Genomic DNA, 25514 nt, shown 5'->3' with positions numbered 1-25514 from the left:
ACTGTTCCTAAACTTGTGCATTTCTTCTTCCTGAATCTACTGTGCCCACAACTGCACTTTCCCTAGCTTATATCTGACGCTAATGCTATATCCTATATCCTATGCTATACCTCAGATCCTAAGCTTATCCCTAAACTTTACCTTATTCCTAATATGTCAATACATTATACATTCATCAAAAACACATTAGAGAGATCCACATAGTACTTATAAAACTATGAAATTGTACATATTATATCTATTATATCACAATACATTAACCATGCACTTTGGTGCCTATAAGGTTCTACGCATAATAAAACACATTTTCCTATAGATTAATTGTAACAGTTTTCTTATTAAGGCAGAAGCACATGACCGTCCCAGTCATACTCTTACACTGCTGCTGGGATTGACGGTGGGGATGGTGTTTTCAGGATGGCGTACAATGTTAGTTTTCCGTCACACAAAGCGTTTTGCATTTAGCCCAGAGCACCTTTGGTCTCATCTGACCAGAGCCCCTTCTTCCACATGCCACGTAGTGGACGCAGCTAATATGTGGAAGAAGGTGCTGTGTCCAGATGAGACCAAAGTAGAACTTTCTCCATCCAATCTCACTGAGCCATCATTTCCTTTACATTTCACAAATACTTGCTGCTTTGAGTTGGTGCATCACATAAAATCCTAATAAAATACTTTTAAGTTTCTGTGCGCAACGTGAACAAATGAGGAACAATTCATGTGCTGTGAATACTTTTTCAAGGCTTTACTTGGTCTGTACTGGGGCTGGAAGTAAAGCTAGCCAAAGCTGCAGACACAGCATAAGAAAGAAGGAAAAACATTATTTCATCCAACAGATCCAACAGGTACAATATTCATGTATTTCTAGAGTCTAAGACCATCTAAAAACACTTATGGCTGATGACATACCAAAAATTATTGGAAAGGAAAATGCAACCTGTCCATTTGCCATGGTTTGCGTTTACATTTTTGACTATGTATGCAGCTTGGTTGCTACTTTTGATAAGTTTATTTGTACATAGCACAAAAATATGGTACATTTAAGTAACTACTTCAAAGAAATAAATTTGCGCACAACGAGATCAAAAGAAGGGGGGATAGCCCTATGTTTAATAGAAAAAATGATGTAAAAAGACGCAAATATATGAATAAACACTCTACAGACGTATAATTGCACTTTTCCCACAACGAAGTCCGACTAGAAAAAAATAGTCCCTAGGGATAAATGTATACAAAAGGTCAAATTTTACACAAATGAATTAGCAGCGCAATAAGTCACACCAAGCCAACGGTATATTACCAACAAAAAGCCAATTAATTTTGGTTAAGCGGTCTATAATGGCGGTGTCTATAATAAACAGTAATACGTGCCACCTTCAAGAGGGACGGTGATGACAAATCTCAAATGGTCACCCAAAAGTCATAATAGAGATGGAATAATTAAATAGGCTCTGTTTTAGATATACTTATTCCCACCGCATGAGAAAACTTAGTGGAGAAATAACAGTGTCCTTGCAAAAATGTGCATGCAGAAAATGGAAAAAAAGAAAGTATGGTTACAAAATAATAATAAAAAAAGGGAAGCGTTCCCTGGCCGGTGACAAAGGTTCACTAAAAAGGGGACGTAGTTCGGCGTGCTGCAATCGGGTTAGACCGGGTCAGAAATCCGATGCATGTAAGCCGCTGGTTACCTTGTGCAGAGCGCTGGTTATGAGTCAGAGAGAGATGCTCCTTTCTCGTGGCTTCTGCTGATGTATGTGTCCGGCGTCCTGTGTTGCTTGGAGAGTCACCGATGCCCGCTATAGTCACTGTCTCAGACTCCCCGAATCAGCCTATGATAAAGTGGCCGGGTTGCTGAAAACATCAGCAGATTGGACTCCGTCCGCTATATAAGGGTTAATGCAGGCACTAAGGACCATCCCTGAAGAAGGAAAGCGCTTCTTTCCGAAACGCGTTGGATTTTCTGGTCCTTTCTGCTATCCGTACTCTTACACTGTCATGACGATGATGTCATAAAGGACGTAGACATCCCGCGTCTCTGATTGGTCGAGGCCGCCAGGCCTCGACCAATCAGTGACGGGCACAGCGACGAAGATGTCATAATGATGTCATAAAGGACGTAGAAATCCCACGTTTCTGATTCAGCGACGGGCACAGTATCGACGTAGATGTCATAATGGTTGCCATGGCGACGATGATGTCATAAAGGTTGCCTCGACCAATCAGCGACGGGCACAGTCTGCCACGAATTCTGGAATCATCATTGTCCATATACTACAGGGACATGCATATTCTAGAATACCTGATGCATTAGAATCGGGCCACAATCGGGCCGCCAGGCCTCGACCAATCAGCGACAGGCACAGCATGGCGACGATGATGTCATAAAGGTTGCCTCGACCAATCAGCGACGGGCACAGTCTGCCGCGAATTCGCCTCGACCAATCAGTGACGGGAACAGTAGCGACGTAGATGTCATAATGGTTGCCATGGCGAAGATGATGTCATAAAGGTTGCCTCGACCAATCAGGACGGGCACAGTCTGCCGCGAATTCTGGAATCATCATTGTCCATATACTACGGGGACATGCATATTCTAGAATACCCGATGCGTTAGAATCGGGCCACAATCTAGTATATATATATATATATATATATATATATATATATACAGAAACACTGTGCATATAAGATTTATTTAGGCCCCTTTAATAAATACACTCCTTCATGCTTGTCTGCATACAGGAATGCTACTCCTATATGTTGGAGAGTCATGTTTGCATATCTGTTGCTAGCACATTTGTGACCCATAGAAACCGCGAACGTATTGATTGACTCATGACTGCTCAAGGCTATAAGTGTAGGAACACTGGATGCTGATAGGATGAGTCACTTAAAGAGACAGAACTACGCCAAACTTACATCTATTGATTGCTTTATTCTGGTTTTGGTTTCCCAGATATCCTCTTATTATTTCACAGCATTTTTATTTTTTCAGCATCAATTAATACAATCTTTTGAAGCCAATGAAATTATTTCCAATGTGAACATGATCCATGATTCTAACTATCATGCAGATATAATGAGTATCGTTCATCAACACCCATTATACCAAGGCTTCCATGGGGCAGAGAAAGAGACTATGGAGGAATCGGAGCTGTGGCTCTTCCAGAGGATCGGCGACCGAAGACAGAACCCCCATCACAAGAGGCAAAAGGGCATAAGCACTATGGGTATGGAGGAGACCCTTGGCCCAGGTACGCTATCGAAACTTACTTAGCTAAAACTCTATTTTTATTCTTTAATATTATATTTTGGACATGTATAAGTCATATTCTTGGGCAATTGCAAAGTGATTCTAAATTACTGGCCAATACCAAGTTCAGATATTTTGTAATTGAACAGTAACTTCTCTTTATTGGCTGCAATTATTGCCCTGTATGTTTTATCTTTATTTGATGAACCATATGAAAAAAAAATCCAAGTAAATTGTCAGATATTATATTTTATTAAAATTGAATTTGTGGTTTTACCCACATGTGAAAATTATGATGACACATATTAGGTCTTTTTAGCAAGTCATCCATTTATTAGGATAGTGAATCCTACGGAACTTTTTTATCCACTTGAAAATGTTATAACACGTCAGTTTCTGTAACAGACAAAGCCTGAGGCTGAAACTTAAGTTATCTCAATTGTCTGCATTTCTCATCTGCTCAGCCAGGGAAGAAGGTATCATGTAACTACAATTCGCCTGTATATAGGAACTTCCTATATGACCACTAGAGGTCAGGATTTCTCATATAAAGTCACTTCATTTATTGCAGAATTCAGTTACACCTGTTATTTTCATATTCCACCACTAGATGTCACTAGGTAGCAGAGGTAGGTAGACTCTATCCCGAATCCCTCATCATAATACATACTATATAATAATTATCTTTATTTTTATAAAGCGCTAACATATTCCGCAGCGCTTTACAGTTTGCACACATTATCATTTCTGTCCTCTATGGGGCTCTCAATCTAAATTCCCTATCAGTATGTCTTTGTAATATATTGCCAGTTTCCAAGAACAGCAAAATTCCGCAAATGATCTAACAGCTAATAATTTACACGAATCATAACATATGCGAAAGTAATCACAAAAGAATGGCCACTCCTTAAAAAAAGAACAAAACCTATAGACAAGGGAGACTATTCCACATTATTATACAAAATCAATTATCTTTATTATGCCAGGAGACAACAGAAGGAAATAAAAATCATAAAATGATTAAAAAACTTAGGCATGAGATAAAAAGGTTAAAAAAAAGTCCTATTGTGCATCTGGTTAGCCTGAAGTTCCACCACTGTGAAGTGCTATCGTATGTAAAGCCCGAGTACAATACATTAATAGACCGGTCAAAAAACTCTAAAGTTCATAATGCTTCAATTTATCAATAATACCAGAAAACTTCTCAAGTTCCAGTAAATCCAAGTGGAAAATTATACTGAATTTATTAGAAAGCTACAAGCAGCATCATAAAGCAAAAAGAGAAGACAGGACAAAATTGTATTTACCGTGTGTAATGCACAACCAGGACCACGTTTCGCGTGAGCTTCTTCAAAGGGGCGCACATCTAATAATCCAGAAAAAGTGAGTCTGGATTATCAAAGGGATTGTTACCTTACTAAAGTCGAATCCTTAAAGGGTTTGCCCACTACTCGGACAATCCCTTCGCAATCTGTATGTTTTAAAATAATAACACTTAGGCTATGTGCACACGATGCGGATTTAGCTGCGGATCCACAGCAGTTTCCCATGAGTTTACATTACAATGTAAACCTATGGGAAACAAAAAACGCTGTGCCCATGTTGCGGAAAAAAATACGCGGAAATGCGGAATCCGCAGCGTTTTTACATCTGCTCCAATAAAAAACTGCAGATGTAAATCCGCAGCGGAATCCGCAATAGAAAACGCGATAAATCCGCAGTAAAAACCGCAGCGGTTTTCCCCTGCGGATTTATCAAATCCGCTGCGGAAAAATCTGCAGAAGAGCTCTATACATGTGCACATATCATTATACTCCCCTCCGGTGCCGGAGCTGTTCCAGCGGTGTCGGCATTGCCTCTCCTGGTGATTGTGTAACAATGTGACGTCACATTTCAGTGAAATCGCTTTTATCTGGAGGAAGTGAGCGCTGCTGCTTTCTATCTTCCTTCAGATGTCCACTATGTGACACTTCCGAATGCGGGGAGAGTGAATCAAATGCTGATTGGCCGCAGGTTTCGCGTGACGTCATACTGTTACGTGACTGCCAGGAGAGACAGTGGCCACACCGCTGGAACAGCTCCAGCACCGGAAGTGAGTATAAGTCCAAGCAGTGGACAACCCCTTTAATTTTCCAAAATATTTTATTAATCAATAGTCTGGCAGCAAAATAAAGTGTATTTTGCATGTGCAGGTGCATCTCACAAAATTAGAACATCATCAAAAAGTTAATTTATTTCAGGTCTTCAATACAAAAAGTGAAACTCATAAGTTATATACAATCATTACAAACAGAGTAATCTATTTCAAGTGTTTATTTCTGTTAATGTCGATGATTATGGCTTACATCTAATAAAAAACCAGAAGTCATTATCTCAGTAAATTAGAATACTTTATAACACCGGCTTGAAAAATTATTTTAAAATCTGAAATGTTGTCCTCCTGAAATGTATGTTCAGTAAATGCACTCAATACTTGGTCGGGGCTCATTTTGCATCAATTACTGCATCAATGCGGTGCGGCATGGAGGCGATCAGCCTGTGGCACTGCTGAGGTGTTATGGAAGCCCAGGTTGCTTTGATAGCTGCCTTCAGCTCGTCTGCATTATTGGGCCTGCTGTCTCATCTTCCTCTTGACAGTACCCCATAGATTATGGGGTTAAAGTCAGGCAAGTTTGCTGCCCAATCAAGCACAGTAAGGGTATGTGCACACGTCAGGATTTCTTGCAGAAATTTTCCTGACAAAAACTGGACATTTCTGCCAAAAATCCGCATGCGTTTTTTTTGCGTTTTCTCATGCGTTTTTGACGCGTTTCTGGTGCGTTTTTGGTGCGTTTTTTCCCAAATGCATAGAATAGCGGGGAAAACGCAGAAAATACGCAAAATTAATGAACATGCTGCTTTTTTTACCGCGATGCGTTTTTTTTTGCGGAAAAAAAAGCATCATGTGCACAAAAATTGCAGAATGCATTCTAAATGATAGGATGCATATGTCTGCGGTTTCTAATGTGGTTTTATCGCGTTTTTATCGCGAAAAAAACGTGAAAAAACCTGAACGTGTGCACATACCCTGATACTGCTGTTTTTAAACCAGGTATTTGTGGCACCCAGGAGTTCAGGTACCACAGTGGTGTTGACTTCCTCTCGGGGAGGGTGATGCCATGCCTGAGGACGAGGGGAATCCCTTTTGCAGGTAAGCTGTACATCCAACATATTCTGACACCAGGCCAGAAACCGGGCACCGGGAGCCTAAGGCTGTGTGGAACTACAAGTCCCACGGCAGAACCGGAGGGCAGGAAACTGAAGGGGACTTGCCCATATGACACCTGAGGTACAGCAGCACCCAGAGCCTGGAGTCACTGTGTATAGAGACCCCAAAGGAGACGGCTCAAGTTGCCTATCATGCAGGTACTGTCCCAGGACAGGGAGTAAGAGAGGACCTTGTCAGGAAACCACAGGCAGCAAGGGACTAGTAACCAGCGCATAGTGGAAGGTTCCAAACTGACCTGGCAAAGGGAATCCCACTCGTCTTCAGGCTGCCTGGACTCCATCGACACCTGTTGCCAGTACCCTGGACTTGGGCTGACTAACATCAGTAAACCAGGTAAAGACTGCAACCCTATGTCCTCCGTTTATTTACTGGCAACACACCATCCTTGCCCACTACACCGGGAGCTTTAGGGCCACGGACGGGGTTGCTGCCACTGTGACCACCCCTTTAATTGCAACCAGATTCGATACCGAGTACCCCCAGGCCCTTGGTACTTTTGTCAGTGTGGACAGCTGCCAAGTCGTGGTGGAGAATGAAATTTCCATCTCCAAAAAGCTTTTCGGTAGAGGGAAGCATGACGGCTGCGCTGACATTGGTCTTGATAAAACACAGTGGACCTACTCCAGCAGATGACATGGCTCCCCAAACCATCACAGATTGTGGATCAAAACTAACATCAGCATATATTATTTACCAGTTAGGCATTGGGCAGCGTGCTAACTCTCATAGTCACCACTACTTCAAATGAACACTGTGTTCTGATGCTGGAACCAAACGTTACCCTGTTGTACTTTTAACACAATTTTTATGTTATCCAGGGGGCTACCGATTGAGCAATACTATGACCTGACTAAGCTGAAAAAGAGTGCTGTCCGTGTGAGCGATGATCTGTAAGTAACTTGGGCTTAAAAGGAATGTCCGATGAAAACCTATGCACATGACAGGAGATACAGGTGCTTTTCACAAAATTAGAATATTATCACTTTATAACACCAGCTTGAAAAATGATTTTAAAATCCGAAATGTTGGCCTACTGAAATGTATGTTCAGTAAATGCACTCAATATGAAAATTGCTGATGAAACACTGATGATAAAAGCTGACACACTGACTAAACTGATCCAAAACACTGATGACACTAGGATCATTTTTTTGCACAAGTGAACAAACACGGACATCTAAATGAGGCCTTAGAGAGGAATTAAACATTGGACTGCTGTCGCATCCTCTCTGGGCCTCTGAAATATATAGGATTGGGCTATAATAAAAGGCAAACAATGAAACCTCGTAAACTCAGCAGGGGACCAAGTGATCGCTGGCTCTTCAATCAGCTGACTGGACCCTCACATTTTGGTATAAATTACCTATTCTAAGTATGGGCCACAATTTTGCAGTCAATGAAAACTCCTGTACTTACTTCCTAACTGCAAAGTTAAGCAAATCAAAATAGATTTAATTAAAAATGTATCTTAATTTTGCTGCTGCATCGTGTCTGTAATTTTATCTAGCTGAATAAAAACGAAAGGCAGCACAGGCAGATAGCATTCCTGGGTGCCGTGCCTTCAAGGCAGTGACTAAAACCTCCATATACAAACAAAAAACAAAGGCCGCACACCAGTTCAGGGTGAAAAAATGTGGCTATTTAATTGCCCAAAATGGCGACGTTTCGGCTCAGGATTGAGAGCCTATCTCCAAATTTTTTTAAAACCTCAAATAGCAAAAAAGAATAGTGCCGCACTCACCACTGATGCAGAAATGTCTTTTGACTCACCACATAAGATGTAACAATTCGGTAACAGCAGTTTTGTCATAATGGCTAAACTGTTGCATGTTATTACCAAGACTAAGCAATACAATTACGGTAATTAAGAGAAGTAATTACAGCAGTGGTGAGTGCCGCACTGTCCTTTTTATTGCGTGGGAGTCCAGCTTTTGCTTGTCTTGTACTGAGAAATCCCAGACTATAAAAAGAGTAAGATTAGTTGGGAGCAAGGAGTCTATTATTTTGCTGAGTTAAGGTACCGTCACACTAAGCGACGCTGCAGCGATACCGACAACGATCCGGATCGCTGCAGCGTCGCTGTTTGGTCGCTGGAGAGCTGTCACACAGACCGCTCTCCAGCGACCAACGATGCCGGTAACCAGGGTAAACATCGGGTAACTAAGCGCAGGGCCGCGCTTAGTAACCCGATGTTTACCCTGGTTACCATGCTAAAAGTAAAAAAAACAAACACTACATACTTACCTACAGCCATCTGTCCTCCAGCGCTGTGCTCTGCACTCCTCCTGTACTGTCTGTGTGAGCACAGCGGCCGGAAAGCAGAGCGGTGACGTCACCGCTCTGCTTTCCGGCTGACCGACGCTCACAGACAGTACAGGAGGAGAGCAGAGCACAGCGCTGGAGGACAGACGGCTGTAGGTAAGTATGTAGTGTTTGTTTTTTTTACTTTTAGGATGGTAACCAGGGTAAACATCGGGTTACTAAGCGCGGCCCTGCGCTTAGTTACCCGATGTTTACCCTGGTTACCAGTGAAGACATCGCTGAATCGGTGTCACACACGCCGATTCAGCGATGTCTGCGGGGAGTCCAGCGACGAAATAAAGTTCTGGACTTTCTTCCCCGACCAGCGACAGCACAGCAGGGGCCTGATCGCTGCTGCCTGTCACACTGGACGATATCGCTAGCCAGGACGCTGCAACGTCACGGATCGCTAGCGATATCGTCTAGTGTGACGGTACCTTTAGAGAGCAGAGTGCCAAGGTTTCTGTTTTCTTTTGTGGTCATTGGGTTTTACAAAAATTTTACAAGTCTGTCAAGAGTTTCTCCTATTGATTTGGATACCTCTCTGCTCCTCCACCCTTCTCTCAGTGTTAGCGATAGCAGGAGGAAACGGGAGGGTGTTGCACTCAAATCTCAATTGTGGAGAGGGGAGAAAGTATGTTAAGACGAACAGAGAAAACAGGCTATAGACAAGGAAGAAAGCAGAAGTACAGCTATTAAAAACATGGTTGTGCTGATGCTGATAAGTAAACACAGAAGACAGCATGATCCGGAATACACACATAGCTCACATCCAGCCTATATTACTGGGAGAAACACTCCCATGAGAGAAGATATGAAACTTGAATCAGGCTGCAAATCATATATCAGGGAAACTAAAAATGAATGAAGGAATCATGATTGCAGACTGAAACTTAGTGCAATTTTATTAACTAAAGGTAAGCTCTAGAGATGAGCAAATACATTTGAGAAGTAAATTCTACTTGAATTTTACAAAAAAAGTTGCAATTTGCTGCTGCGTGGAATCGGCAAAAAATAGCAGTTGCTGGCTGTCATTTTTTTAAAACTGTAAATGACAACCAAAATGTTAAAGAAAATCTTTACATTCACCTCTCTGACCCCTCTGCATCACCCATCCGGTCCTCGCTACATTTTCAGATTGACGCCGCTCGTGCTGAAATCACCAAGTGTCATGGTTAGGACATGGTTAATGTCCTGTTCTCTCAGGGTTAATGTTGTTGGCTTCTCTTTCAATATGGGAGGGGTATTTATACTCACTCCAAACTAGGTTTGACTGTCAGCTATATGTTCTGTTTTAGTCTGTGTGCCTGACCCCTAGAGTGTGTCCCCGGTTTGCATAGTGTTTCCCTTGCTCTCCGGGTGTTACTCTGTTTATTCTTCTGGATTACTGACCTCTGTCTTCACTTCTGACTATCCCCTGTCTCTCCCCTTTGGTACTTCGTGATCTCCTGGCTCCGATCTTTGCTTGTTTGACAACTCTTTTGTGTTTATCTCTTCTCTGCACCTTGGCATCTGACTCCGCCCCTGACCACCTCCCACTCACATGTCTCAGGTCTTGTTTCTACCTGGTTAGAAACCCGGCGTTTTTGTTCAGCTCCATTGCTGCTGTGTGTAGTGTTTCTCACAGCAGTATTACCCAGAAGTCATAACATTATAGCTGACCGTGCAGTTTTTTCCCTGGTGGGTGGTGTTGGTAAGCCATGGATCTGGTACAGGCTCTCACGGGGCAGATTAATGAACTCTCCCAGCTTATGCAGAAGCTGTCCATGGAGCAGCAAGCCCTGGTCCACTCGCACCAACAGGTGCAGAGAGATGTGGCAGGTGCTTTACAGAGGTCTGCTCTGTTGGGGTTCCGGGAGGGGGGCCCCCACTGATGTATCCCTAGCAGACCCCAAACCACTGGTAAAGTTGCCCGACAGTTTTTCTGGAGATAAAAAATTGTTTAGGATCTTTAAGGAGGGATGCAAGTTGTTCTTTAAGTTGCATCCCCAGGCCTCTGGAAATGAAAGGCAGAGGGTGGGGGTAATTATGTCCTTGTTAAGGGGGGCTCCACAGGCATGGGCTTTCTCTCTCTCTTCCTCTGCTCCTGAACACATGTCTGTGAACCTGTTCTTTGAGGCTCTGGGACACATTTATGATGAACCTGATAGAGTGTGTCTGGCAGAGGATATGGTGATGAGTGTGACATGGGAGGCACTCCGCTGAATGGTTCTGCTCAGAGTTTAGGCATTGGGCAGCTGAAATTTCTTGGAAAGATGCAGCCCTGAGGGGGTTGTTCCGCAAGGGTCTGTCTGACCATCTGAAGGACGCTCTAGCACTTCATCCACACAGGCGGTCCGAATGGAGACTCCGTGCTAGAGGAGTTATGCAACAAGAGACTTCCTTGTTCTCCAAATTGTGTGACGCCGCACCTGTATCTGAGCCCATGCAGATTGGGTCAATCTCGGTTATGGAGAAAGAGAGAAGACACCGTAGAGATAACCAGCTATGCTTTTACTGTGGAGCCTCTGGACATAGGAAAAGAAACTGCCCCTCCTGCCCTTCAGAGAAACGACTGAGTCTGGGCAACAATCGAGGAGGTTGTCCAGACTCCCAGGTACATTTTTTCCCGCTTGCAAAAATTGTTCTACAAGTGGAATTGGAACTTGCTGGCAGTCCTGTGGTGACCACCACCTTTGTTGACTGCGGTTCTTCCATTAATTTGATTGATGCCCAAGTTGTGACTCGTAATAAGATAGGGACAGTCAGGTTGAAAGACCCTGTTAAGATTGTAGCTGTTGATTCATCCCCTCTTACCCGGGATGGAATTTGCTTCAGGACTGATGTCTTTTCTCTGAAAGTGGGTTCCACTCACGTGGAAAAATTAAGTTGTTTTGTTATGAATAATTTGCCTGCAGGACTGGTACTGGGAATGCACTGGCTGCAACGCCACAATCCTATCATTGATTGGATGGCAGAGAAAATCATTCAATGGGGATGTAAGTGTAATGGTCCGTGTTGTAACCTGGGACCTTTTGTTAACCCGGTAAAGTCTGTATCTGTGTCGTCTGTCGGTCTGGAGGATATTCCGGAGTACCGGAAAGACTTCGAAGACGTGTTTTCCGAAAGCGAGGCTGAAGCACTTCCACCACATCGACTCGGTGATTGTGCTATTGATTTAGTCCCAGGAGCCAAATTACCCAAGGCTTGTCTGTACAATTTGTCTGGGCCTGAGCGCCAAGCCATGAAAGAGTACATCACAGAGAGTCTCCGCAAGGGGCATACTCGGCCTTCTGTCTCACCAGTGGCAGTGGGGTTTTTCTTTGTGAAGAAAAAAGATGGTGGTTTGCGACCGTGCCTCGACTTTCGGGAACAGAATAAGATTACTGTGAAGAACACGTATCCTCTTCCTCTGATTCCTGATTTGTGTAATCAACTCACTGGGGCCAAATGGTTTTCTAAGCTTGATTTACGAGGGGCTTATAACCTTATAAGGATCCAAGAGGGTAATGAATGGAAAACAGCGTTTCTGACAACCGAGGGCTTGTTTGAAAATGTGGTTATGCCCTTCGGTCTCACTAACACCCCTGCTGTTTTCCAGAATTTCATTAATGTTGTTTTTTCTGACCTGATTGGGTGCTATGTGGTCATTTACCTGGATGACATCTTGATATACTTAGAGGACAGTCAGTCACACTTACACCATCTATGTTTGGTTCTTATAAGATTCAGGGAGAACCATTTATACGCTAAGCTGGAGAAGTGTTCATTCTTTATGCAACAACTGTCTTTTCTGGGTTTAGTTGTATCAGGAGATGGATTCCGCATGGGGAAGGTTCAGGCCATTTCTGATTGGGTGCAACCTCGTGACCTGAAGGGGTTGCAATGATTTCTGGGCTTCACTAATTATTATAGGAAGTTCATTAAAGGGTTTTTGCAGGTGGTGAAACCCTTGACGGACCTCACTCTCAAAGGGGCAGATGTAAAAAATTGGTCCGTGGCCGCTACAAATTCCTTCCAGACACTAAAAAAAGTTTTACTTTAGCACCCGTGATGATACAACCCGATCCGCCAAGACCTTTTATCATGGAGGTCAACGCTTCGGAGGTGGGGGTGGGAGCAGTGTTGTCTCAGGGTCCATCCACCCATACTAACCTTAAACCCTGTGCCTTTTTCTCTAAAAAATTCTCTTTGGCCGAGAGAAAATATGATGTCGGCAACAGGGAATTGTTGGCGGTTAAATTGGCCTTCGAAGAATGGAGGCATTTTTTGGAGGGGGCTGTTCATCCCGTTACGGTCATCACTGATCATAAAAATTTGGCCTATATCGAGTCCGCTAAGAGATTGACAGGCTCGGTGGGCACTTTTTTTTTCTCGGTTTCATTTTACTATTACGTTCCGACCAGGGTCTAAAAATGTGACGGCAGATGCCTTAACCCGAAGTTTTGATTCTGTGTCCCCTCCAGAACCTCCTTCCTCCATTCTTCAACTGGGAGTGGTTGCGGCAGAAGTCTCATCTGAGTTACAGAGAGAGATTTTAGAAGCACAAGCTCCCAGGAATAAACCCCCAGATAAATTGTTTGTACCCGAACATTTCCGTCTTACACTCCTGCAAGAATTTCATGATTCTGTGTTGAGTGCCCACCCTGGAATTGCAGCTACCCGGGAGCAGTAGCTAGGAATTTTTGGTGGCCCTCTATGGGTACTGATATCAAAAGGTTTGTAAATACTTGTGGGGTGTGTGCTCGCTCTAAGAGCTCTCTGGTCGGGTTGGCCAGGGAATTGGTACCTTTGCCAATTGTGGATAAACTATGGACACATCTGTCCATGGACTTTATCACTAATCTTCCGTCTTCCAAGGGCAACTCAGTAGTATGGGTAGTGGTTGATAGGTTTTCTAAGAAAGCCCATTTTGTGCCGTTATCAGCGTTGCCTTCTGCTGAAACCTTAGCTCGCTTGTTTATTCAGCATATAGTTCAGTTGCATGGGGTACCTGTGAATGTGGTTTCTGACAGGGATGTGCAATTTGTGGCCAGGTTTTGGAGGGCTTTTTGTAAGAAGTTGGGGGTTACATTGTCATTCTCCTCTGCTTATCATCCGGAATCTAACGGACAGACTGAACACACCAACCAATCGTTAGAACACATTTTGAGATGCCTGGCCTCTTCCAGACAGGAGGACTGGTGTGAAGTATTACCAATGGCAGAATTTGCATTCAATTGTCGTATTAATCAGTCTACTGGCAAATCTCCCTTTCAGGTCAATTATGGGTTTTTCCACAGTTTGGAGAATTTTCCCGCATGGATTCTGGTTGCCCTGGTGCCGAGGGTTTGGTGCAACAGTTAAGAACCCTGTGGAGGGAGGTTCAGGGGAACATCTCCAAAGCTCAGAAAAGGTACAAACATTTTGCGGATAGGAGGAGGGGGTCAGCTCCTGCGTCAGCTCCTGCGTTGACTGTGGGGGAGATGTGGTTGTCTACCCTTAACATCAAACTTAAGATACCCTCTATGTAGTTGGGCCCCTGGTTTATAGGTCCATACAAGATTATAGAGGTGATCAACCCGGGGGCCTATAGATTAGAGTTGCCCACCTCCTTCAAAATATCTAATGTCATTCACAGGTCCCTATTAAAACCTGTGGGGATAGTTAGAGAATATTCCTCATCCAATGTTCCACCAGTGTTGGTAGAGGGTCAGCTGGAGTACGAGGTAGGGTGCATCATTAATTCATGGTGGGTGCGCCGAAGGCTTCAGTACCTAGTACATTGGAAGGGATATTCCATTGAGGATCGGTCATGGGTTTCGGCCGCCAGTTCTGTGCATGCTGATTGACTGGTGTGGGCTTTTCATGTCAGGTACCCTGAGAGGCCTGGGGGTCCAGTGGCCCCCCGTTAAGAGGGGGGTACTGTCATGGTTAGGACATGGATAATGTCCTGTTCTCTCAGGGTTAATGTTGTTGGCTTCTCTTTTCTTTTAATATGGGAGGGGTATTTATACTCACTCCAAACTAGGTTTCACTGTCAGCTATACGTTCTGTTTTAGTCTGTGTGTTTGACCCCTGGAGTGTGTCCCCGGTTTGCATAGTGTTTCCCTTGCTCTCCGTGCATTACTCTGTTTGTTCTTCTAGATTACTGACCTCTGGCTTCACTTCTGACTATCCCTGTCTCTCTCCTTTGGTGCTTCATGATCTCCTGGCTCCAATCTTTGATTGTTTGACAACTCTTTTGTGTTTATTTCTTCTCTGCACCCCGGTGTTTGGCTCTGCCCCTGACCACCTCCCACTCTGTCACATTGTTCAGCTCCATTGCTGCTGTGTGCAGTGTTTCTCACAGCAGTACTACCCGGGAGTCACGATACCAAGATTCTCAACCTATGCTGGACTTCCAGCTTTGATGAAGGCCCGGGAGGGTTCTGTGCAAACATTCAAAAGGTAACAGCATGCGCTGTGACCTTGTGCACATACCATATGTTAAGAACCTTTTCAGGCCTCATCAGATCTGAAAGTCCTGGCGTAGTGGCCCCTCGGACTTCAGCAACAGAGGAGGTCATCTGAAGATGCAACGAGAACCGCAGAGATGATGGTGAGCAGTGGAGAGGCCATTGATGTGAGTGATCAGGTGAGTATAAGTATTTTATTTTTATCATATATGATGTTTATAATGTTTTGGGATCTGGAGAAACCCATAAGAATAATAAGGGACATTAAATTCAAGGAGAAGTCATTCTCCATGAATTTAATGTCCCTTATTATTCGAATTTCCCAGGAAAATCTGTGCAAACAGGTAAATTCGAATTTTGCCAGATCCGTCTAGTTATCACTAACATATGTCATAGATGTCCATAGCCTTTAAGTCTACAATGTGACGTGTACACAAACAGCGGAAGTGGATATCAATAAATCACCTGATAACTACATCCATTACAGTCAATTATAAAACTATATAGAATGCAACAATTATATTGCACCACAAAACCATTATAATTAGAGGCAATCGTCTCTATGAATTATTATGGTAGTGGTATGTTGTGTAATATGTTATAATAATATAGTAACATATACCAGGAAGGAAGAACATCTAATAGATCTAATAGGAAACTCTTCTATATCTGTAGGTGTCTAAAACCACCAGCTGCTTCTATAAGGTAAGCAAAAAAATATAATACACTATAAACAGGATTAAATGCTGGAAAATCCCAGAAAAACTAAAGTATGTGATCTTACAACATAGTGAGAAACAAATCTGTGAGGGTTTTCCAGCAGAACATCCATATCATTCCCACATTTCCAAGTATGCGGTGTTCCCCAACTACACATCTTCGGAAGAAGCTTCACGCTGTTCTACTCCACTGCGGCCACAAACACCAGCAAGCGGTTATCCCACCATCGTCTTACGCAAAACTAAAGGTATGAATGATCAATTCTAGAAATACTGGACCTCGTGTATGAGAACTCATGCAGACAAGAACTGGAGCAGTTGGCCACAGCTACGACCTGAGCATTGGAGTAGTTTTAGATTTACTTTACCAAAAATAAAAGCTGAATCCTGAAATTCTGCTATGGTATACTGATAAACTGGGGTTTCATTTCTGGACATTCCACTTTTCTGTAGAATGGGAGATTCCTGCTCCCCTATTTGGCCCTTAAGAGAAAGGAGTCAAAATGGCCACACATGAGTGTCCCTATTTCCATTGCAGTCAAAAGAGTTATGGAAACATACAAATTTTTCAAATCTTCTATAAACCACAATGGAAAAAAGTGACATTCGTGCACAACTACTCAATTTTCTATAAGGAGTACTAAGCAGAGAGCCTCTGAGACTCACAAATACGAGGATGCACGGAATGGATAGGGGGCATATGTGGCCTATGGGCCATAGCTTGTGCAAGACAGCTACAGATTGATAAAATGAAAAAGCACAGAAAATCTGGACTTCATTACAAAAAAATATACTGACCAGCAGGCTCGGACTTGGCCCACTGGGGAGCAGTTCAATACCTAAGTGGGCCCATTCCGTCTACTTAGGATCAGTCTCATGAGACAAATACCTTCTATCAAGCAACAGAGAGTTGCCAATGCCAATGCTTGTAGGAATGATAGAAAACTTGTTTGTGTAAGGTACTGAATGGTGCCTTTGATAAAATCCTATTCATGATAATTAAAGTATAGAAAAATCGTCCTATAAAAATATTTGCATATGTCATAGGATTTAGAGTCCAAGTCACAAGAAAAAATGTAACAATCTACAGTACATGCAAAATTGGTGAAGAACAGCTGCACATTTTGGTGCATGCTTTATTTGTTCCTAAATTTGTGACTTTCCACTCGTCCAAAGTGACAATAACAGTGACAGTGCTATGTGGGTGCCATTGTCGGACCTACAGACTTACTATAATTTATGCATAAATCATAACACACCTAAGTGGCTGCTCACAAACATGTAAATTGTAATTTCTGCCTCACAGTTTCAGATGTGGCAAATGTGTTATCAGGCGGGCGTTTATCACTAGGTAGGGTAAAATTACCATGCATTATGGTAGGACTGGGGCATGGGCAAGATCACACAAACATATTATATGTCAATGTGGAGGGCACACTGACCAATGCGAGTCAAGGTTCTGCATGTGTAAAATTGCTGCCCGCATTACTTTCATCCGTATTCTGGATCAGACTCGCTCATTAAACGTCAATGGATGAGTTAAAAAGTGGATCATGCACTGTTACCATCCATTTGTCATGTTTCTCACAGATACAATTATAAAGATAGGAAACTGTATTTGTCCTTTAGTATTTATTAAATTGTTCTTGTAAATAATGGATGTGGCACAGAAGCACAAAATGGAAATATAGATGGCACAGGGATGTACAAACTGGACATAGAGATGGCACACAGATGTAAGAATGGACATATAGATGGCACAAGGATGTAAGAATGGACATATAGATGGCACAAGGATGTAAGAATGGACATATAGATGGCACAAGGATGTAAGAATGGACTTATAGATGGCACAAGGATGTAAGAATGGACTTATAGATGGCACAAGGATGTAAGAATGGGTACAGGGATGTAAGAATGGACATATAGATGGCACAGGGATGTAAAAATGGACATATAGATGGCACAGGGATGTAAGAATGGACATATAGATGGCACAGGGATGTAAGAATGGACATATAGATGGCACAGGGATGTAAGAATGGACTTATAGATGGCACAAGGATGTAAGAATGGACTTATAGATGGCACAAGGATGTAAGAATGGACATATAGATGGCACAAGGATGTAAGAATGGACTTATAGATGGCACAAGGATGTAAGAATGGACTTATAGATGGCACAAGGATGTAAGAATGGACTTATAGATGGCACAAGGATGTAAGAATGGACTTATAGATGGCACAAGGATGTAAGAATGGGTACAGGGATGTAAAAACGGACATATAGATGGCACAGGGATGTAAAAATGAACATATAGGTGGTACAGGGATGTAAAAACGGACATATAGATGGCACAGGGATGTAAGAATGGGTACAGGGATGTAAAAATGGACATATAGATGGCACAGGGATGTAAAAATGAACATATAGGTGGCACAGGGATGTAAAAATGGACATATAGATGGCACATGGATGTAAAAATGGACATATAGATGGCACAGGGATGTAAAAATGGACATATAGATGCACAGGAATGTAAAAATGAACATATAGGTGGCACAGGGATGTAAAAATGGACATATAGATGGCACACGGATGTAAAAATGGACATATAGATGGCACACGGATGTAAAAGCAGACATATAGATGGTACATGGATGTAAATACGGACATATAGATGGCACACGGATGTAAAAACGGACATATAGATGGTACATGGATGTAAATACGGACATATACAGTAGATGGCACAAGGATGTAAAAATGGACATATAGATGACACACGGATGTAAAAATGTACATATAGATGGCACACGGATGTAAAAATGGACATATAGATGGTACAGGGATGCAAAAATGGACATATAGATGGTACACGGATGTAAAAATGTACATATAGATGGCACACGGATGTAAAAATGGACATATAGATGGTACAGGGATGCAAAAATGGACATATAGATGGCACAAGGATGTAAAAATGGACATATAGATGGCACACGGCTGTAGAAATGGACATATAGATGGTACACGGATGTAAAAATGAACATATAGATGCACAAGGATGTAAAAATGGACATATAGATGGCACAAGAATGTAAAAATGGACATATAGATGGCACACGGCTGTAGAAATGGACATATAGATGGTACACGGATGTAAAAATGAACATATAGATGCACAAGGATGTAAAAATGGACATATAGATGCACACGGATGTAAAAATGAACATATAGATGCACAGGGATGTAAAAATGGACATATAGATGCACAGGGATGTAAAAATGGACATATAGATGCACACGGATGTAAAAACGGACATATAGATACACACGGATGTAAAAACGGACGTATAGATGGCACACGGATGTAAAAAAGGACATATAGATGCACACGGATGTAAAAACGGACATATAGATACACACGGATGTAAAAACGGACATATAGATACACACGGATGTAAAAATGGACATATAGATGCACACGGATGTAAAAATGGACATATAGATGCACAGGGATGTAAAAACGGACATATAAATGACACACGGATGTAAAAATGAACATATAGATGGCACACAGATGTAAAAATGGACATATAGATGGCACACGGATGTAGAAATGGACAAATAGATGGCACACGGATGTAAAAATGAACATATAGATGCACAGGGATGTAAAAATGGACATATAGATGCACACGGATGTAAAAACGGACATATAGATACACACGGATGTAAAAACGGACGTATAGATGGCACACGGATGTAAAAAAGGACATATGGATGGCACCGGGACGTAAAAACGGACATATGGATGGCACAGGGATGTAAAAACGGACATATAGATGGCGCACGGATATAAAAACGGACATATAGATGGCGCACGGATATAAAAACGGACATATAGATGGATAAAAAATTGACAATTTTTTCTGGGTGTAAAACATATGATTTTGCACACACTCGTGTGAACCTGGCCTATGTATTCAGTGTCTAAATGCAGTTTCACACAATGCTCCGATTTCCCACACGGTGGATGTTCTGCTTTCTGTGACTTCAAGCCCAGGATCCAGTGTCAGGATGCCATAAGATGTAGGCCACAGCCTGTGGTTGGAGAAAGGAGAGCAGCAGACTTGGAAATACCTCTGCTGTTCTTGCTTCCCATTGTCATCTGCATACATGTGATGATTATAGAGCGGAGTATTTTCCATTATATGATTTCCACAGTGCGGATAATGTCTCCTGTTTATATTATTTTACAGGTAATCCATACAGGCATGAGATAGTCACCAGTACTACTGATGCTGAAAAGTTTCCCATGACATGGCCCGGACAGCACGGATACTATCATGTAGGTAGTAATGCCCATCATATTTATATACTGCCTATTCCTTACAGTATATACCTATTATTATATCTATTTGATCACAAAAGTCAATCAGTAATGCAAAAAGATCATAGATGGATACCACAAGATGCCATAAGGAAAAAAACCTAGAAATTAAAAGACTAAATAGTCATAGCAAATAGAATAAGTATGTTCCCCCGCCCAGCGCAAACCCTACGAGCGCTTTGCGAATGATTCGTCTATGATCATTTTGCATTCCGAATTTACTTTTCTAATTATCAAATAGGTGTATAAATATTCTCTGTCCGGGTGCCTACCCAATTATATGGGACTTTTTAGTGAAATTTTTTGTATGTGTGTTAAGACAAAGAGATCATGAGCATGATTATTGGAAGATACTGCTCAGAAAATGATCTAATTAAGGCTACTTTCACACTAGCGTCGTGTGACGGCCGTCACAATGCGTCGTTTTGGAGAAAAAACGCATCCTGCAAAGTTGCCCGCAAGATGCGTTTTTTCTCCAGACTTGCATTAGCGAAGCATTGCGACGTATGGCCACACGTCGCGTCCGTCGTGCGACATGCGTCGTGTTTTGGCGGACCGTCGCCATTTCCGACCACGCATGCGCGGCCGGAACTCCGCCCCCTCCTCCCCGGACATTACAATGGGGCAGCGGATGCGTTGAACAACTGCATCCACTGCCCCCGTTGTTCATTTATTTCACAACGTCCGTCGGTGCGACGGCCCCGTAACGACGGAAGTGTGAAAGTAGCCTAAGGCTTTTGCTACCCCATCTGATAGCAGCAAGGTGTAGAGACAGAGACCCTGATTCCAGTGTCACTCACTGGGCTGTTTGCTGCAATTTTGATAAAACCACTGTACTATCTCCTGTGGATATACCAGTTCATTGAGCTCTGAGCTTTCTATAACCCGCTTACACCACTCACAAGTAATTAAAGGAAAGGCAGAAGCACTGGCAATTTGAAAGAGGGGTGTACACTTCCAAGGACTGAATGCCACAGACACCAACAGTCAACCATTATGGAGAGTGAGGCATTGTTAGCCCATGTATAAATATACTAATTACTACAGCTTTATTGTTATGCCAGAGAAAAGATCACTGGAGCAAATTGTCGCATGGGTTAATAAAAGGTTCATTTCACTGGATTGCTGCATCCCTCTCCATATTGTCTGCACATACCACTGATTGCCAGCTTTGTGCACACTGTGCATAGGCAGAAAGTTTTGGGGGCAGGGTAATACAGAGCTCATGAATATGGAAGACCGCATGGCAGCATAGGAAGCAGCCCAGTAAGTAACACTTCATTGGAATCAGGGTCTCTGTCTCTACATTATGCTGCTCTCGAATTAGGTGGCAAAATACTGTTGACGGATTCCCTTTTAATTATTTATCAAAAGGCATCATTGAGTTTAGTAAGTATATAATATACCCACTGGGGTTGTATGCTCGTCAGTCCCCTGTGATTGGCGAGGGATGACCAAGTGTGCGATTATGAGATTCTCATCTTTTCTAAATGGTGATCAGTGATCCTACAAAACAAGTGAGGAAGATGTGAACTACATGTGTGTGCACTATGTGTCGTCTCGTCGTGTCTTCTGTTTTAATAATAAAAGTTACGTATTATGGGTTATTCATAGAATTTTTGATCTCTGGGATTTATAGACAGTACAGTCAAACATCAGTGATTTTTTTTTTAGCCTTGGGGTTTTAGCTTCAAAAACTACATTGCAAAAACTGATCAAAACCAGCACATGTACAGGCAGCTTTGAGACATATGTGGAATGCTGCATTTTAACAGTTTTTACATATTTTTTACATATTTTACTCCCCATGTCTCTATGTATAAATCTTCGCTTCTCCGCTGAAATGACGACGTCTGTCATCTTCTCGCCTGTAATGGACAGATGTTGTCCGTACTAGTTGTAATACATAAGGCCTAATGTTCTCATGTAACTACAAGCCATTTGACCTTAGTATATAGGACAGAACTTGTTGAGCGGTATCATGTAGGATTGTCTTTAGCTACAAAGTACACGCAGCTGAATAAGTCCCTAAGAGCCATATAATTAGAAAAGCAGAACGCTTACCCTTCCTTCCGGATTCCTGTTACTATGGAGATCACACGTTAGCCGTAGATTTTATAGTCCCGGTGTCATGTTTCTTCAAAGTCTAGTAATGGAGATCTTACAGTAACATTCATTAGTTTCCTCCATTAATAATGGAAGACACAAAAAAAATATACGAAAAAACACAACATGGTAATCTCCTTCTAATCACGACAATCCCAATATTGTATGATCGGAGCTACTCATCAATATAAGAAGGTACAAGAAATCTAAATAGTCAGGGATAGGATAGAAGGATATGACTAGAAAGGATATAACCTCAGTTTACTGCCACGCAGGTGCCATGCCTCAGTGTATAAGCCCTAGGCCATGTTCACACGTTCAGTATTTGGTCAGGTATTTTACCTCAGTATCTGTAAGCCAAAACCAGGAGTGGGTGATAAATGCAGAAGAGGTGACGTTTTTCTATTATACTTTTCATCTAATTGTTCCACTCCTGGTCTTGGCTTACAAATACTGAGGTAAAACACTGACCAAATACTGCTAGTGTGAACGTGGCCTCAAAATGCAAACATTGTTTTAACTTTTATTTCATAACTCAATAGTACACATGAAAATAAGCAACTTTGTAATAGATCTTATAAGAGAAATGTACTTATTTCCCTGCCAAACTTGATCAGTAATTATCAAAATTCTCAATTCTGAGGTAAAATCTGTTTTCAGTGAAGACCGACTTTCCCATTACTGAGGTAGGAGATGGCGGTTGCTATGGACTCCATTCTATATAGATGGGAGGATGGAGGGTCTCATCTGGTGTTGAACTCAGAACACGGACTTCTCCTGGAAGTCCGTTTTAGGCTATGTGCACATGTCAGGATTTCTTGCAGAAATTTCCTGAACAAAACCGGACATTTTCTGCAAGAAATCCGCATGCGGATTTTTTGCATTTTTTTCCGCGTATTTCTCACGTTTTTTGCGCGTTTTTTTCTGCAGGTTTTTTGTGTTTTTTTTCCAGAGGTTCTGGGATGCAATAATACAGTGGGAAATCCGCAAAAAATCCGCAAAATTAATGAACTAAGGCTACGTTCACACTAGCGTTATGCTAGTGTGCGTCGGGTTAGCGTTGGGCGACGCAGCGGCGACGCACGCGTCATGCGCCCCTATATTTATCATGGGGGACGCATGCGTTTTTGTTTGTTGCGTTGTGCGACGCATGCGTCTTTTTTGCCGCAAGCGTTGGACCAAGAAAACGCAACAAGTTGCATTTTTCTTGCGTCCAATTTTCGGCAAAAAACGACGCATGCGTCGCAAAATGCAGCGTTTTTGCGTGCGTTTTGCCGCGTTTTTGCGTGCGTTGTGCGTTGCGTCGCCGACGCAGCGGCGCACAACGCTAGTGTGAACGTAGCCATACTGTGTTTTTTTCCGCAATTCGTTTTTTTCGCGGAAAAAAAACGCAACATATGCACAAAAATTGCGGAATGTATCATAAATGATGGGATGCATATGTATGAGTATTTCTCGCATTTTTATCGCGTTTTCATAGCGAAAAAATGCTAAAAATCCAGAAGGTGTGCACACAGCAGTTCGGGAGGAGAGATTTTCCAGCTGCAAACTTAGTAGAGTTCTGGTACCAGAACTCAAACTTCATCCCTACTGCCCTAGGCTGTTAGGACATGTGCCTGTGAGCATGTGCAGTAGGACCCTCATCCTCCTCCCCCCTTCATTTATAGGAAGATGTGCTTCACTAATACTGCTGGAGAGACCAAAGTGCTGAGGTAAGAAGAGGCTGCTCACACTCCTGTGTGCCATGTCTTTCTGAATAAACATACATTGTATAGATTGCCTTCAGGTCCCAGAAGAGGAGCTTCTCCTGCACATACTCACAGACAACGGTGCTATCATTCTAGGACTGGTTTCTATCAACATAACAAGACAGCAGCCATTTTAATTCTATATAATTATCACAGGTGGACACAGAAAGAAAAGGGCCCCTGTTTAAGAGCAATATATGGACCCTTTGCAGCCCCAGAGCTCCTAAAAATGCAAAATTGCGCCTGCTTTGGCAGTAGAGCCCCCTTACCTCTTGGGCCCCTTTGCGGCTGCACAGGTTGCACCAATGATATGTCAGTCCCTGGCAATTATCTCCCTAGATAATATGATTGTGGTTTGGTAATTAAATGCATTTAGGAAATGATTTATAATAATAATTTTTATTTATATAATAATTTTATTTATATAGCGCCAACATATTCCGCAGCACTTTACAATTAAGCGGGGACATGTACAGACAATAAATTCAGTACAAGTTAAGACAATTTAAACAGTGAAATTAGGGGTGAGGTCCCTGCTCATAATATAATTAAGTAAATAAGGCAGCACACTGCAGCGCTAGAACATAGAGACTTGAAATACGAAATTGAACTGCATTACTGCACTAGAAATATGAAAAATGAGAGCGTTTAGCGCATAAAAATGGCCAATTTTATGTGTATCTGGTAGCCCCTTTACGGCATCTCTTATACCAAGTCCTACGCTTGCCTTACCTCGCTGAGAATAAATGTCTCCATCTGAATGGGCACATGTGAAACCTCTTCCTAGACTAAAATTCTCTCTCTCTATGGAGGGGTATTGGACCTGCTGTAATTAAAACACCTGTGGCTAGGAGGCGGAGTGCACGATCAGAAGGCTAAAGAATACATTTCAAAAACCTGACCTGCACATCCAAACATAACCTAGAGTCGCCAACTCGTATATAGTTAAGTAAATAAGGCAGCACACTGCATAATATAATGACATTACTTTTAGATACCTTTAGATACCTTTTAGATATTATAATGACATTACCTTTAGATATTTTCCTTATTTTTGGAGAACCCATTTCAAGGAGGTTTCCACTACTGGGGACAATAGCTGTTTTTATTTTTTTTTTATTTAATTTTTTTAATGAACGCATGTATTTTGGTCTAAAAAAAACAATTTTTGCTCTTTTGTTTCATTAAAAATTCTGGACTGTTTGTCTTTTACAAGCTTTTTGTTTCCATGCACATTGAACTCAATGATGAATTCTCAGTTAATAAGCAGAAATAGCGCCATTCAGAGGCTATAAAAGGCAAA

General features: G+C 42.2%; 1 protein-coding gene across 1 annotated transcript in view; it reads left to right on the top strand.

Moving 5' to 3' along the window:
* The window catches only part of SPMIP4 (sperm microtubule inner protein 4), a 53695-nt gene that overhangs the window by 14916 nt on the left and 13265 nt on the right, over positions 1-25514 (top strand). Inside the window, exons 2-6 of the mRNA XM_069729879.1 lie at positions 3078-3257; positions 7343-7414; positions 15917-15946; positions 16033-16208; positions 20227-20315. Coding sequence (XP_069585980.1) covers positions 3078-3257; positions 7343-7414; positions 15917-15946; positions 16033-16208; positions 20227-20315 — 547 coding nt within the window. The remainder of the gene's footprint in view (positions 1-3077; positions 3258-7342; positions 7415-15916; positions 15947-16032; positions 16209-20226; positions 20316-25514) is intronic.

This window comes from Ranitomeya imitator, chromosome 6, assembly GCF_032444005.1.
Source record: "Ranitomeya imitator isolate aRanImi1 chromosome 6, aRanImi1.pri, whole genome shotgun sequence".
NCBI classification, from domain to species: Eukaryota; Metazoa; Chordata; class Amphibia; order Anura; family Dendrobatidae; genus Ranitomeya; species Ranitomeya imitator.
Note: the sequence above shows the minus strand (reverse complement) of the source record. Positions and strands in the feature narration are given on the sequence as shown.